This window comes from Staurois parvus, unplaced genomic scaffold (assembly GCF_062004578.1).
Source record: "Staurois parvus isolate SC_StPar_1 unplaced genomic scaffold, SC_StPar_1.0 ptg000087l, whole genome shotgun sequence".
NCBI classification, from domain to species: domain Eukaryota; kingdom Metazoa; phylum Chordata; class Amphibia; order Anura; family Ranidae; genus Staurois; species Staurois parvus.
Window position 1 is genome coordinate 1,029,704 of NW_028317883.1, and position 16,280 is coordinate 1,045,983.

The 16,280-nt window shown below is 47.5% G+C and overlaps 1 protein-coding gene across 2 annotated transcripts in view; it reads left to right on the forward strand.

The window, feature by feature from the left end:
- The first annotated feature begins 3,325 nt into the window (after window positions 1–3,325).
- SIK3 (SIK family kinase 3) overlaps window positions 3,326–16,280 on the forward strand; it is a 229,702-nt gene continuing 216,747 nt past the window's right edge. For both annotated transcript variants that reach the window (XM_089670146.1, XM_089670147.1), the window contains exon 1: window positions 3,326–3,536. In XM_089670146.1, coding sequence (XP_089526272.1) covers window positions 3,384–3,536 — 153 coding nt within the window. In that variant the 5' untranslated portion in view covers window positions 3,326–3,383. The remainder of the gene's footprint in view (window positions 3,537–16,280) is intronic.

Genomic DNA, 16,280 nt, shown 5'->3' on the forward strand with positions numbered 1-16,280 from the left:
TCTAGAGTGTTTCTGACATTATGTGACAGCAACTGGCTCTCAGAAAGACATCATCAGCAGTCACGTCCAGTTCATGTGTATATATTCAGCACAGTGGCTAAATGGTTAGCACTTTTGCCTGACAGCACTAGGGTCATTGGTTCGAATCCCAGCCATGGCACCACCTGCCTGGAGTTTGCATGTTCTCCCTGTGCCTGCGTGGGTTTCCTCCTACACGCCAAAGACATGCTGGTAGGTTAATTGGATTCTGTCTAAATTGGCCCTAGTATGTGTATGAATGTAAATTAGGGACCTTAAATTGTACGCCCCTTGTTAGGGACTGATGTAAAGTACAATATATATGTAAAGCGCTGTGTAAATTGACAGCGCTATAAGTACCTGAAATAAATAAAATATTTTGGGAGGGTCTGGTGCAGAAGTCATATCTGGTGAGCAGCAGGAAGGTGAGAGGGTCCGGACCAAACAACACTCATGGTGTGCAACATGAGAATGCTATAGCAGAAGGTGAGAGAGTACTGAGGATCAGCAGAGCTGGGAGGGCCTGAGCAGGAGATACTAGCAATGTCACAGGTGCTGTGCTGCATGGGAGCAATATAGCTGGAGGAGAGCGGGGACCAGAGAGAGAGAGGAGGAATGGCAAACCGGAGGAATGGCAAACCAGAGGATCAGCAGAGCTGGGAGATACTACTGAGCAGGTGATCTACTGCACAAGAATACCAATGAGCTGAGGATCTGCTGAACAGGGGCACTAATGAGCTGGGGATCTTCTGCACAAGAGTACCAATGAGCTGGGGATTTGCTGAACAAAAGTACCAATGAGCTGGGGATCTGCTGAACAGGGGTAATAATGAGCTGGAGATCTGCTGAACAAGACTACCAATGAGCTGGGGATTTGCTGAACAGGGGTACCAATGAGCTGGGGATCTGCTAAACAAGAGTACCAATGAGCTGAGGATCTGCTGCACAAGGGTACCAATGAGCTGAGGATCTGCTGAACAAGGGTACCAATGAGCTGGGGATCTGCTGAACAAGAGTACCAATGAGCTGAGGCTCGCTCAACAAGGGTACCAATGAGCTGGGGATGTGCTGAACAGGGGTACCAATGAGCTGAATATCTGCTGAACAAGAGTACCAATGAGCTGGGGATCTGTAGAACAAGGGTACCAATGAGCTGGGGATTTGCTGAACAAGAGTACCAATGAGCTGAGGATATGCTGAACAGGGGTACCAATGAGCTGGGGATCTGCTGAACAAGGGTACCAATGAGCTGGTGATCTGCTGAACAGGGGTACCAATGAGCTGGGGATCTGCTGAACAGGGGTACCAATAAGCTGGGTATCTGCTGAACAAGGGTACCAATGAGCTGGGGATGTGCTGAACAAGGGTACCTATGAGCTGGGGATCTGCTGAACAAGGGTACCAATGAGCTGGGGATCTGCTGAACAAGGGTACCAATGAGCTGGGGATCTGCTGAACAAGAGTACCAATGAGCTGAGGCTCGCTCAACAAGGGTACCAATGAGCTGGGGATGTGCTGAACAGGGGTACCAATGAACTGAATATCTGCTGAACAAGAGTACCAATGAGCTGGGGATTTGCTGAACAAGAGTACCAATGAGCTGAGGATATGCTGAACAGGGGTACCAATGAGCTGGGGATCTGCTGAAAAGGGGTACCAATGAGCTGGGGATCTGCTGGACAAGGGTACCAATGAGCTGGTGATCTGCTGGACAAGGGTACCAATGAGCTGGTGATCTGCTGGACAAGGGTACCAATGAGCTGGGGATCTGCTGAACAAGAGTACCAATGAGCTGGGGATCTGCTGAAAAGGGGTACCAATGAGCTGGGGATCTGCTGAACAGGGGTACCATTGAGCTGGGGATGTGCTGAACAGGGGTACCAATGAACTGAATATCTGCTGAACAAGAGTACCAATGAGCTGGGGATTTGCTGAACAAGAGTACCAATGAGCTGAGGATATGCTGAACAGGGGTACCAATGAGCTGGGGATCTGCTGGACAAGGGTACCAATGAGCTGGTGATCTGCTGGACAAGGGTACCAATGAGCTGGTGATCTGCTGGACAAGGGTACCAATGAGCTGGTGATCTGCTGGACAAGGGTACCAATGAGCTGGTGATCTGCTGGACAAGGGTACCAATGAGCTGGTGATCTGCTGGGCAAGGGTACCAATGAGCTGGGGATCTGCTGAACAAGAGTACCAATGAGCTGGGGATCTGCTGAAAAGGGGTACCAATGAGCTGGGGATCTGCTGAACAGGGGTACCAATGAGCTGGGGATGTGCTGAACAGGGGTACCAATGAACTGAATATCTGCTGAACAAGAGTACCAATGAGCTGGGGATTTGCTGAACAAGAGTACCAATGAGCTGAGGATATGCTGAACAGGGGTACCAATGAGCTGGGGATCTGCTGGACAAGGGTACCAATGAGCTGGTGATCTGCTGGACAAGGGTACCAATGAGCTGGTGATCTGCTGGACAAGGGTACCAATGAGCTGGTGATCTGCTGGACAAGGGTACCAATGAGCTGGTGATCTGCTGGACAAGGGTACCAATGAGCTGGTGATCTGCTGGGCAAGGGTACCAATGAGCTGGGGATCTGCTGAACAAGAGTACCAATGAGCTGGGGATCTGCTGAACAGGGGTACCAATGAGCTGGGGATCTGCTGAACAGGGGTACCAATGAGCTGGGGATCTGCTGAACAGGGGTACCAATGAGCTGGGGATCTGCTGAAAAGGGGTACCAATGAGCTGGGGATCTGCTGGACAAGGGTACCAATGAGCTGGTGATCTGCTGGACAAGGGTACCAATGAGCTGGTGATCTGCTGGACAAGGGTACCAATGAGCTGGGGATCTGCTGAACTGGGGTACCAATGAGCTGGGGATCTGTTAAGTGGTAACTACTGCGCCGGGGTTCCGCCGGGCCCTCTGTAACTAAATCATGTCTACAACTTCCATCCTGATAAAGTTCCATCAGCTGTAGAAGGTGTTTGTAGCCGGAGCTCTTTACATGAAGATAATGTTGAGGATTCCTCCATGGCCGATGGGAAGTTGAGTGCTTGCGGCCACACACTCCTCCCAGAGCCCACATATCAGTGTCCCCATCCCGTGTGATGACTGTATGGCAGAATAACAGGAAATGAAGGTTTATTATGAGCGATGAGCCCGGCACACAGCACCGCTGCTAGTCCTGAGTGGGAGGAGCCACCCGGTGACAAGCGCTCCGCACCGCCCCCCTCTCTTCCACTGACACAACGCTCACCCACCAGTCCCGCCCCTCTTCCCTCTGCCGTCAGCAGGCCACGCCTCCGTGACGTCAGGCCGCGGTGTCCGCCGGTCAGACCGGGACTTGCTAGCAAAAAGATGGCGGCCACAGCGCCCGGGGGTCCCGGGACACAACTCCCGCCGCACCGTGCGTCCCCGGCTCGGATTGGGTATTACGAATTAGACAGGACCATTGGCAAGGGCAACTTCGCCGTGGTGAAACTGGCCACGCACATCGTTACACGGGCAAAGGTAAGAACACGGGGGGGAGGTGAGGGGGGCACCGGGCTCCTGTCTGGGGGAGGGGTGCGGGGGACGGGCAGTCATGGGAGGGGGGTTAATGGAGGATTGTGGGGGCTCCGGAGGAAGCGGGTCAGGTGATGGGGGGGTCACATGGACAGGGTAGGCCCCGGACATCGGGGGATCCGGGCTGATCTGCATGGAGGATGGTCATGTGAGAGCCACTCATCTACATACAGTACAGTGTGTATGGGGGGGGAATCACCCAGTGCTGGGGACACTTATCACCGGGGGACCAGGAAGGTGGCACTGCTGCTGGCGTTGTCACCTGTTTATTATCCTGTACCTGACACTACTGCACCTCCCTGACAGCCAATGGGATGTCTGATCACAGCCTGACCCTTCTCACAGCACCTCCATTGATCACACTGCGTGCAGCTGCTCCTCCACCTCTTCATCCTCCTCCTCCTCATCTTCTGCTCCTCGCCATCCTCTGCTCCTCGTCATCGTTATTCTTCCTCTATCATCCTCCTCGTCCTCATCTTCTCCTCCTCCTCGTCATCCTCATTCTTCCTCTTATCATCCTCCTCCTCGTCCTCCTTTGGTCCTCGTCCTCCCCCTGCTGGCCCTCCTCCTCTGCTCCTTGTCATCATCATCGTGCTCCTTGTCCTTTTCCTGTGCTCTTCGTCCTTTTCCTGTGCTCTTCGTCCTTTTCCTGTGCTCTTCGTCCTTTTCCTGTGCTCTTCGTCCTTTTCCTGTGCTCTTCGTCCTTTTCCTGTGCTCTTCGTCCTTTTCCTGTGCTCTTCGTCCTTTTCCTGTGCTCTTCGTCCTTTTCCTGTGCTCTTCGTCCTTTTCCTGTGCTCTTCGTCCTTCTTCTGTGCTCTTCGTCCTTCTTCTGTGCTCTTCGTCCTTCTTCTGTGCTCTTCGTCCTTCTTCTGTGCTCTTCGTCCTTCTCCTGTGCTCTTTGTCCTTCTCCTGTGCTCCTCGTTGTCCTTATCTTCCTCACCCTCATCTTCCTCCTCTGTCACCCTCATCTTCCTCCTCTGTCACCCTCATCTTCCTCCTCTGTCACCCTCATCTTCCTCCTCTGTCACCCTCATCTTCCTCCTCTGTCACCTTCATCTTCCTCCTCTGTCCTCCTCATCTTCCTCCTCTGTCCTCCTCATCTTCCTCCTCTGTCCTCCTCATCTTCCTCCTCTGTCCTCCTCATCTTCCTCCTCTGTCCTCCTCATCTTCCTCCTCTGTCCTCCTCATCTTCCTCCTCTGTCCTCCTCATCTTCCTCCTCTGTCCTCCTCATCTTCCTCCTCTGTCCTCCTCATCTTCCTCCTCTGTCCTCCTCATCTTCCTCCTCTGTCCTCCTCATCTTCCTCCTCATCTTCCTCCTCTGTCCTCCTCATCTTCCTCCTCATCTTCCTCCTCTGTCCTCCTCATCTTCCTCCTCTGTCCTCCTCATCTTCCTCCTCTGTCCTCCTCATCTTCCTCCTCTGTCCTCCTCATCTTCCTCCTCTGTCCTCCTCATCTTCCTCCTCTGTCCTCCTCATCTTCCTCCTCTGTCCTCCTCATCTTCCTCCTCTGTCCTCCTCATCTTCCTCCTCTGTCCTCCTCATCTTCTCCCTCTGCTCCTTGTCTTCGTCCTGCTCCTCATCCTCATTTTTCCTGTGCTCCTTGTTGCCCCTGTTCTTTTCCCCCTCATTCTCCTACTTGTTGTCATCCTCTGTTCCTTCCCATCATGCTCTTCCTCCTTCTCCTCCTCTTCCTCCTTCTCCTCCTGTGCCTCTTGTTGTCCTTGTTCTTATCCTCCTCATCCTCAACCCTCATCTTCCTCCTCTGTTCCCCCCCCTCTTCTTCTCCCTCTGCTTCTCATCCTGCTCCTCCTCTTCGTCCTACTCCTTATCCTTCCTGTGCTCATCGTTGTCCTTGTTCTTTTCCCCCTCATGCTCCTACTCATCGTCCTTCTCTGTTCCTTCCCTTCGTTGTCCTCATCTTCATTGTGCTCTTTGTCCTTCTCCTCCTGTGCTCCTCATTGTCCTTGTTTTTATCCCTCTTATCCTTGTCCTCATCTTCCCCATCTGCTCCTCGCCGTCCTCTTCTGCTCCTCGCCGTCCTCTTCTGCTCCTCGCCGTCCTCTTCTGCTCCTCGCCGTCCTCTTCTGCTCCTCGCCGTCCTCTTCTGCTCCTCGCCGTCCTCTTCTGCTCCTCGCCGTCCTCTTCTGCTCCTCGCCGTCCTCTTCTGCTCCTCGCCGTCTTCTTCCTGCTCCTTGTCCTCATTCTTTCTGTGCTCCTTGTGGCCCTTATTCTTTCCCCCCTCATTCTCCTACTCATTGTCCTCCTCTGTTCATTGTCCTCATCTTCCTCCTCCTCTGCTCCTCGTCTTTGTCCTGCTCCTCGTCCTCATTCTTCCTGTGCTCCTTGTCCTCATCATCCTCCTACTCATTTTCCTCTTCATCCTCTTCCTCTGCTCCTTGTCCTCTTTATCCTCCTCTTCTTCTCATCCTCCCCCACTCCCTGTCCTCCCCTAGTGGTTCCCCCAACACACTGCAAGAGTTTATTGGTTGTGGGGAGTATTAAAAGATGAAAGATTTGCTGTTCGTCCCGGCCCCGAGCTCTCCTGTGTACGATGCTTTGCGTTGTGGGTGGGCCCTTGGGGGCCCATTGTACATTGGCACGGTCTGCACTGACCATCCTAGCGGAGAGATTCTACGGTTTCCTGTGGCTAGGATTGACAGGTGTGTGCAGATGGCTGCGGCCGCTTTGTGTGCATCCAGCCATGATCACAGGTAATCGCAGGCTGTGTGAACAGTCACAAATGGCTACAGCCGCCAGCAGCTTGTCATCGCACTGTACGGGCTCAGCGGCTGCAGATATCCTCATACAGCTCCAGGAATCTGATCCTTGCTGCTGGGGTTTGCAGTGTGGTTAAATGTCCATGTGAATGCAGCCCTATTGAACAAGATGAAGACAGAAGCTGATTGGATGCCACACAGAGGTGCTGCAGCTTTTATAAATTCCCCTCATTGTTTTCTCTTTAGGACCCAACGCATTACAAGGCAATCTGCCTCCTGTCCTGTTTCTGTTCACACCAACATGCTGCATTGATGCACACTGAGAAGTAGGACAGGTTGCATTTTTGCACACTGGACTGCATCATAACATGCTGAGCTGCAGAAGGTTGAATGAATTGTCAATTTGTGACATGTCATTAAAGTTGAAAACAGTAAACGGTGCGATTGTTTCACCTGGTGATTCTGCCACTGACACACTTCATATCCTAGGCTGACAACACTCACAGACTGTACTGAATGAAGGAGCAGTGTTGTCACCCTAAATCTTCTTATTTGGACTGCAGACAGCACCAACTATCTATTAGATAGGGATGAGGGGTTTGTAGTTCTGATAATGGCTGGAAAGGCTGATGACATTGAGATTTCAGCTCGCAGGAGATGACCAGGACACTAGAATTCAGGCAGAATTAACAGGTACTTCTGTACTTGTTGAGAATGTTGTCAGCCTGAAAAAAAAAGAAGAAAACTAATGCAGCCACTACACCCAGGACTGGTATGCTGCAAAATATTACATTTTGGTCCTGGGTAAAAACAGCATTTCTCAGCCATTTTACCCCAGAGGAACTCCTAAAATATCTTTGAGGACTCGGGGAACCCCCTGCTCAGAAAATATCTTCCAGTCCCAGTATGTTAACTTGAGTATTTGAAAACCAGAGCAGATTATTTTACATCAGTCCTCTGCTCTATATAGCAAAAATAATGTCCAGAAAAGAAACACAACCTGTGAGGTTTGTAGTGTCTGTTTACACTACTTGTCAGTGGAAATCTGTCCACTCTGGCGATCAGTGGAGAGGTGACCCCTTGAGATTGGCGATCAGTAGAGAGGTGACCCCTTGAGATTGGCGATCAGTGGAGAGGTGACCCCTTGAGATTGGCGATCAGTGGAGAGGTGACCCCTTGAGATTGGCCATCAGAGGAGAGGTGACCCCTTGAGATTGGCCATCAGAGGAGAGGTGACCCCTTGAGATTGGCCATCAGAGGAGAGGTGACCCCTTGAGATTGGCCATCAGAGGAGAGGTGACCCCTTGAGATTGGCCATCAGAGGAGAGGTGACCCCTTGAGATTGGCCATCAGAGGAGAGGTGACCCCTTGAGATTGGCCATCAGAGGAGAGGTGACCCCTTGAGATTGGCCATCAGAGGAGAGGTGACCCCTTGAGATTGGCCATCAGAGGAGAGGTGACCCCTTGAGATTGGCCATCAGAGGAGAGGTGACCCCTTGAGATTGGCCATCAGAGGAGAGGTGACCCCTTGAGATTGGCCATCAGAGGAGAGGTGACCCCTTGAGATTGGCCATCAGAGGAGAGGTGACCCCTTGAGATTGGCCATCAGAGGAGAGGTGACCCCTTGAGATTGGCCATCAGAGGAGAGGTGACCCCTTGAGATTGGCCATCAGAGGAGAGGTGACCCCTTGAGATTGGCCATCAGAGGAGAGGTGACCCCTTGAGATTGGCCATCAGAGGAGAGGTGACCCTTTGAGATTGGCGATCAGTGGAGAGGTGACCCCTTGAGGTTGGCGATCAGAGGAGAGGTGACCCCTTGAGATTGGCGATCTGCGGAGAGGTGACCCCCTCAGATTGGCGATCTGCGGAGAGGTGACCCCCTCAGATTGGCGATCTGCGGAGAGGTGACTCCATATATTGGATGTCAATGAGAATTTGTCTCTTTACATTAGTAGTCATTGTATGTTGGAGAATAATCTGTCAACAGCTCGATGAACCTTACTTGAGGCCTTGCAAACTTTAATCACAGTTGATCTTTGTTTAGAAGGTTTTGTTTTATGTTGTTGAAATGTAAAGGTCAATTTAAAGAAGATGTAAACCCAATTACTAAAATCTCCTATAATCTTTTAACATATTAAAGTAATTTCAAATAGTTTTATGTCTACTACTAATATAAAATACCTTCTTATCCTGACACGATAGTCCTCGTTCAAGCAATTCCTGGAATAGGGTGACAACACTTTGTCCCTGTATCCCAGTTTTGTTTTTTTGTGGTCATCCTCTCACATGCACACCTATTGAAGACTGCAAGTGGTTGCACTGACCCTCAATGTGCAGGTATGTTCTACTGATGTCTTTAACAAGAAGCCTGCCCTGAGCAATATGTAGGTACTGCTGGAGTGTTGCATATGCATATAAAGAGGCTGCATGAGAAATAATAAAAAAAACAAAAAACTATTTTCTATAAAGGAATCCTGGCAATTGTTTGGCACACAGTGCTTTGCAAGCTACATGCCATCTATTCAGGGTTTACATCTACTTTAATATCTGGGCTTTGGCTTTCATTTTCATACAAAATAATTTATTTAAATACACACTGCTCAAAAAAATTAAAGTAACACTTTTTAATCAGAGTATAGCATCAAGTCAATTACACTCCTGGGATATTAGATCTGGTCAGTTAAGTATCAGAGGGGGTTGTTAATCAGTTTCAGCTGCTTTGGTGTTAATGAAATTAACAACAAATGCACTAGATGGGCAACAATGATATGACCCCCAAAACAGGAATGGTTTTCCAAGTGGAGACCTCTGACAATTTTTTCCCCTACTCATCTTTTCTGACTGTTTTTCACTAGTTTTGCATTTGGCTAGGGTCAGTGTCACTACTGTTAGCATGAGGCGATACCTGGACCCTACAGAGGTTGCACAGGCAGCCCAACTTCTCCAGGATGGCACATGCGCCATTGCTAGAAGGTTTGCTGTGTCTCCCAGCACAGTCTCAAGAGCATGGAGAAGATTCTAGGAGACAGGCAGTAACTCTAGGAGAGCTGGACAGGGCCGTAGAAGGTCCTTAACCCATCAGCAGGACCTGTATCTGCTCCTTTGTGCAAGGAGGAACAGGATAAGCACTGCCAGAGCCCTACAAAATTACCTCCAGCAGGCCACTGGTGTGAATGTCTCTGACCAAACAATCAGAAACAGACTTCATGAGGGTGGCCCAAGGGCCTGACGTCCTCTAGTGGGCCCTGTGCTCACTGCCTGGCCCCATAGAGCTCGATTGGCATTTGCCATTGCACACCAGAATTGCCAGGTCCACCACTGGCACCCTGTGCTTTTCACAGATGAAAGCAGGTTCACCCTGAGCACATGTGACAGACCTGAAAGGTTCTGGAGAAGCTGTGGAGAACATTATGCTGCCTGCAACATCGTTCAGCATGACTGTTTTGGTGGTGGGTCAGTGATGGTCTGGGGAGGCATATCCATGGAGGAACGCACAGACCTCTACAGGCTAGACAATGGCACCCTGACTGCCATTAGGTATCAGGATGAAATCCTTGGACCCATTGTCAGACCCTACGCTGGTGCAGTGGGTCCTGGGTTCCTCCTGGTGCACGACAATGCCCGGCCTCATGTGGCGAGAGTGTGCAGGCAGTTCCTGGAGGATGAAGGAATTGATACCATTGAATGGCTCCCACGGGGACTTGCCTGACCTAAATCCAATAGAACACCTCTGGGATATCATGTTTCATTCCATCTGACGATGCCAGGTTGCACCTCAGACTGTCCAGGAGCTCAGTGATGCCCTGCTCCAGATTTGGGAGGAAATACCCCAGGACACCATCCGTCGTCTTATTAGGAACATGCCCCAATGTTGTCAGGCATGCATACAAGCACGTGGGGGCCATACAAACTACTGGGTACCATTTGGACTAGCCTGCTGCTTCATTTTTTTACTTAGATTTTCAGGGTGTCTTTGAATTCAGTCCTCTGTAGGTTGATCATTTGCATTCCTATCAAGTGACGGGGCATTGTTACGTTTCTAACACATTACCCAGTCCATATCAGTATAGATAACCCAGCATGATACTTTTCCCCATTGAGATCTGATGTGTTTTCAGAGTGTTCCTTTAATTTTTTTGAGCAGTGTATATATTTTATCTGAGTATAAAATAAAAATAAGGCAAATATGAATTACGGTATATGGTAGGATCTTGTGGCTCACAATTCTGAGAAAACGGAACACCATTAAGTCCTAGTCCTAGTGTATTTGCGCTGAGCGTACTGTTGGCGCTTCATAAATACTGTATAATAATAATTTGCGATATTCTGTAATTAAAGTAGGAGTTCTAGCTCCTTAATCCTGGCTTTATGATTGTATTATATACTGGGCGAAAGTGTAATAATGACAGCGGTCTATGTATTTAGGAAATCCTGAATCTTCCGGTCCATTGAAGTAAATTCCTATACTGTTGAGTTACACGGCCCAATGTTTGTGATCTGTAGCCAGTGGTGGCGGATGGGATTTAGTTAGAAATAGCATCCTCCTAGAGAAAAATGAATGGTATGCTTGGTCTAGAGGGGAACTCATGTTCTTTAGTTTAGAATTGAAGGTGAGATCTGATGTTGGTAGAAGTCAGTGGCAGTCTTGTATAGTCGAAGCCGGCCAGGCATTGTTGGCCCACTGCTTGTCCTGTGCTGTTGGGTCCTGAATCCTGCTATTTCCCACCACTGTGATTAGGGTCCCCAAAGTATTACCGTTTGAGAAAGCTGTGCCAAAAAAAATATAAAGATTCCTAATTGCCAAAGCTAACCATTTAGCAATAACTGTGCTTTATAAGACACATGGGAGAGATCAGTGCTGATCACCTGTGTTAGGCGGGTTGTAGCTCTTTACTCTTCTACATTGAGGCCTCATGCACACAGGGCGTTTTTGCAGCCACTTATAGGCAGTTTTTTTTTTCTTTTTTTTTACTGCTTCCAAACAGCCCTCCATATTATCCTGTGTCCATACACACATATACTTTTCGAAGCTTTTAGGGTTTACTAGCAGGATAAAAAAAAAACATGGCCAATGCGTCCGGGAGCAGCAGTGTTTTGGCAGAAATACGCTTGACGCGTCTTAGGTGCGTTTAGCACTTGAGCGTTAATTGATTTCAGTGGCCAGAATAAATTATTATTCTGGCCAATGAAATTAATTAACACCCAAGCACTTGATGCCTGTAAACCCACCTAAAAGTTTTTAAAAGCAGACACTTCAACAAGCGGCAGGTGTTTTTCTGCCAAAATGGCGCTGCCAAGAGGAGGAGCGTAAAATGGGCAGCACAATGGCTAAATGGTTAGCACTTCCGCCTGGCAGTACTAGGGTCGTTGGTTCAAATTCCAGCCACAGCACCTCCTGCCTGGAGTTTGCATGTTCTCCCTGTGCCGGCGTGGGTTTCCTCCGGGTACTCTGGTTTCCTCGCACACTCCAAAGACATGCTGGTAGGTGAATTGGGTGCTGTCTAAATTGTCCATAGTATATGTATGTATGAATGTAAGTTAGGGACCTTAGATGGTACACCCCTTGAATGTTAGGGACTGAAGTGAATGTACAATATATATATGTAAATTGACAGGGCTATATAAGTACCCGTAATAAAATAAATAAAACCTCCTGTGTGGCCGGATACATATTTGTATCTTCAGTACTATACCATTTCAAAAACCTATAGATATTTGAAAACAAAACTCACTTCAGAAAAATGCAACTTACCTATATTTTTTATGAATCAAAGTTTAAAGTCCCCCCCCCCCCCAAAAGAGACTTACAGAGGTGGAAAATGTGTAAACAGTGGCAATGTGACCATAAGGACTTGTTTATCTGCTTGAGATGCATTGTAGAGATGTTGTTATTCCCGGTTCACACTGCTGTTACTTATCATGCGACTTGCAAAACATGAGAATGTCACCAGCACACTACGGATCTCCAAAATGGGTCCAGAACCTTAATCAACGATCAGTTTTACAGCAGAAGACGTTTCGGAGCCTCGCAGGACCTCTTCATGTGACCATGCCTGGATCACATATGTGATGAAGGGTCCTGCGAGGCTCCCAAACGTTGCTTCTGCTGTAATGAACTGATCCTTGATTAAGGCTTTGGACCCATTTTGAAGATCCGTGGTGTGCTGCTGACATTCTTTCATTCTGATTGTCTTCACTTCCAGCAGATAGTCATAGTTAGCTGCAGCCCCCGTCTACATACATAGTCATTTCTACAGGAATGTGTGCGTTGGGAATAATATGCTAGAATCGCGCAAGACCTAAAGTCGCATGACAAGTCAAAACACATTCAAGTCTCAATCAAAGCTACTCAGATCATAGCGACAAAAAAAAAAAAAAGGTTCTTGCACTACTTTTCTGTAACTTTGGTGCGACTTGAGTGTCTTAGACAGCAATGGTAAATCACAAAAGTCGCAAGGAAATTGCAAGCAAGTTGCACGAGCAGTGTGACCTGAGCCTTAGGAACCCAAGTTTGTGTTCACTACTTCTTGTGGTTGAGGAATCGGTAGTAGGCTTTGTGGGAGAGTGGTGATCATATGTAGGCTCGGAGATTGATCTTTGTTGGGTCTTCAGCAGGGTGGTGGTGTGGTTTATCTTGTAAAAAAGGAGCATAAAGGGGGTCTGCGTTGAGAAGGAGGGATTGCTTTGTTGGGCTTCTACAACTCTCTATAGCAGATCGGCAGTAGAATTGTCCACATACTATAGATTCAGGACGGTGTGGAAATTTATGGGTTAGTCATGAGGCGGTTGTATTGATCTGAGTAGTAGAACAATAGTGACGGGTACCATGTGGCACAACGTTTTTCTTCTTGATTATTAAGGACATAGTCACATCTGTAATTTGGATTGAATATTCTAGTAGCATTGATCAGGAGTAAGAACTTCCTATACGTATTTGTTGGGCTTCTGTCCTTCAAAGCAGGACATATGTGGGGTCTTTGGGAGGAATTGGGCTAGTTAATGTGGTCATTATGGGAAGGATAGCACACCTCAATGTTCAGATTTTTGAGTAGGACTGAAATAAATGTCTTGTAGGCGTGTTTAATGTGTATGTATTGCCAAAATGGATTTTTTTGTATTTTGGGTACAGCAAGGTTAAAATCGAATCATGGTATTTTTGATGTCTGTTGTGCTGGGGAGATTTTCCTTTACTTATGTCCTGCAGTCACAACAGGAAATGAATGTAATTTCCAGCTTAGACAAATGACATCAGAACAGGTGTCCTCATTGGATAATTTGTAACCACTTGTTCTGGTGGCAGCCCTAAAATGTTGGTCACTTTTGGTTTTGTTGACTGGGGTAACCAGGACGAATAGAGATGTGAATCTCTCCAGCTGGGACTTGGCAGTAAAAACTTAACAAGACATGCTAAGCCTTCCACACTCTATGCAAAACTAAAAAAAACCTTTGACTTTACTGCCACCATCCAGTGTTTTTCTTCTGCTTGTGAGTGGGTGGCCAGTTTCATGAGTATGTAAGCTCAACATTTCATATTCCTGATCAGTGCCTGCTGTACCATGTACTTGCATGAAAAAGTATCCTGTTCTCTTTTTATTGTTTCCTTTGTGTGAAATCCCTGGTTTTACTACCAGTCCCTCTGCTTTTCTATTAAAAATTGACCACTCTAGGCAAGAGAGCACAGCATGGTCCGTTCTCTAGCTGTTCTGGGAACTCAGCCTGCTCTCCTTCAGGTGTTGGCAACACCCCCAACCGCACAGTCTTTCACTGGGAAGATCGGTGTTCTGCTGTTTCTCTTCCCCTAGCTCTCTATTCTCAGCTGTATAAGGAGCTTCGAAGCAATGTAATCACTTATTCAAAAAATACTTTTTTTTTTCCCTTTTTATATCTATGCACAAATGTGTTGTCTTTCATTTCTATTTTTAACTGAATGGGTGGTTTTACAAAGCCAGGCTGGATATACTTTAGGAAATGTTGCATCTCCTCTGCTTCTTTCATAGCAATTAGCAGGAAAAACCCTTGCTTCTCATCAGTTTCTGCCACCCAGCAGTAATGGTCTCTCCAGTTATTTTGGTAAGTAGCATCCCTTTAGGAAAGGGTTGGAGTGGATGTTGTGAAGACCGTAGCACATAGGTTTTTGGTATGTTAGTTATTTCCCAAACCCCTTATTCAAAGAAAATAACATAGTATATACTGCGATTCCAATTTAGTACATTTGAACTCCTCTTGAAGCGTAAAGTACCGGTAATTGTGCTTTTATTCTTACAACTGTTTTGTTTTTTTATACTGAATTTAGCTTGGAGAGGGAATTAAGCAATTGCTTCAGTCTCCTTCAGTCTGATAAGGGTTGCGTTTTCTAAATAGATCAGAATAGTCCTTTTAGTGAGTATAATGTGTGCGATCCTTGTGGTGGTCCTTCCTAAAATAACACAGAGGTACTTTGTCCCTTCTACTTAATAGGAGCAAAGCTGAATTAGAGATCTGAGGGCCAGGAGTGGGTCATTCTGAATTCCAGATAAAGGAACTATATTCTGGGTTCCTGAAGAACATTCTGTTTTGTACTCGCCTGAACTGAACAACAGTTCTAGGGTGGGAAACGCAGTGGCCTGTTTTCGTATTGCTGTGGGCCAGGCTTTACTGTGCTAGCTTTAGACATTTGCAGAAATAGAGAATTTGTGAAAGCTCCATCTGTATCAGATCTTGTTGGGTAATGTTATGTCTGTGGGCCTTCTCCAACCAATGGCCCTTTCCTGAACCTGTTTGGGTCATGCATGGATGGATTTTCCTGTCCTCTTTACTGTCTTCCCCCAACATAGCCGGAGTTCTCGGTTTTCCATGTGCATGATGTGGGTACAAACATGGAAGTCTTCCCCGTGTGTGGTCATTACTGGTAATAATCATTTGGATGATGGATTTTGCACCTGTATCAGCTCCAATCTAACATTTTATAGGCACAGTCCATTTTAAAAACCTTTGATTTGGATTTCTGCCTAGATAATACCCAGATGCAAACTTAGGTCATGCTAAGGGGGATTTATTTCTGTCGCTTGTATTAAGCCAAAAAACTGTGGCCAGTGGCCATGACTTCTAAGGGTATTAAACCCAAAAACAATGTATTAAATTGCAGCTCACCAGTCCTTCGTTATAGTGGCTGCATTCGTTTCCTTTTTTAGGCTTTTTTTGGCCAGTAAGTCTGTTATTTTTTAACGTTAACAGCCCAAGCCATCCAATAAAAGTGGCAGTTAGAGCGGGGGTCTCCAAACTTATAAAGCAAAGGGCCATTATTGGGAGTCAACAATGCTCCAACTTTGGTATTGGGGGGGGGGGGGGGATAGTTCCCCATGGTTGGTGTCAGTGGGAGAAATATGCCCCATCATTTGGTGTCAGTGGAAGGCATAGTGCCACAGGGGCCAGATAAAAGCAAGCGTAGGGCCACATTTGGCCCCTGGGACACGGTTTGAAGACCATTGAGTTAGAGGTTTTAGACAAACCTTTAATCTTGACAACCAGTAATGTACCCATAGTGATTATATGCAGGCATCATCGTGGTACTGTTTTTTAGAGCCAATGGTCAGCTTTCTTGTAAAGTTCCTAGTGGCTAATTAGCCGCTGGATTGCTTTTACAATCAGCAGGAAGGGACATTTCCACCCAGCCATTTAATGCAACAGTGTAAAAAAAAAGTACAGTGTCTTCCTTCCGGATTCCCTGGCTTCCCATTTGGCCGAGGCACGATGATGTCACTCCCACACATCTCGGCCGCAGCACGCTCTCTCAATGGACGGCACAGTGCACACGTGCCGGTGCTGCTCAAGTAAATATCTCCTGAATGGTGCACGTTTTAGCAGATATTTACAGTACCCACCTTACTAGAGGTTTACCTGCAGGTATAACAAAAAAAAAGACTTTACTTTCACTTTAAGGGCCTCATGCACATCAGGCATTTGCCCAGCGTTTCTGAATGCCCTTTATCCTGGC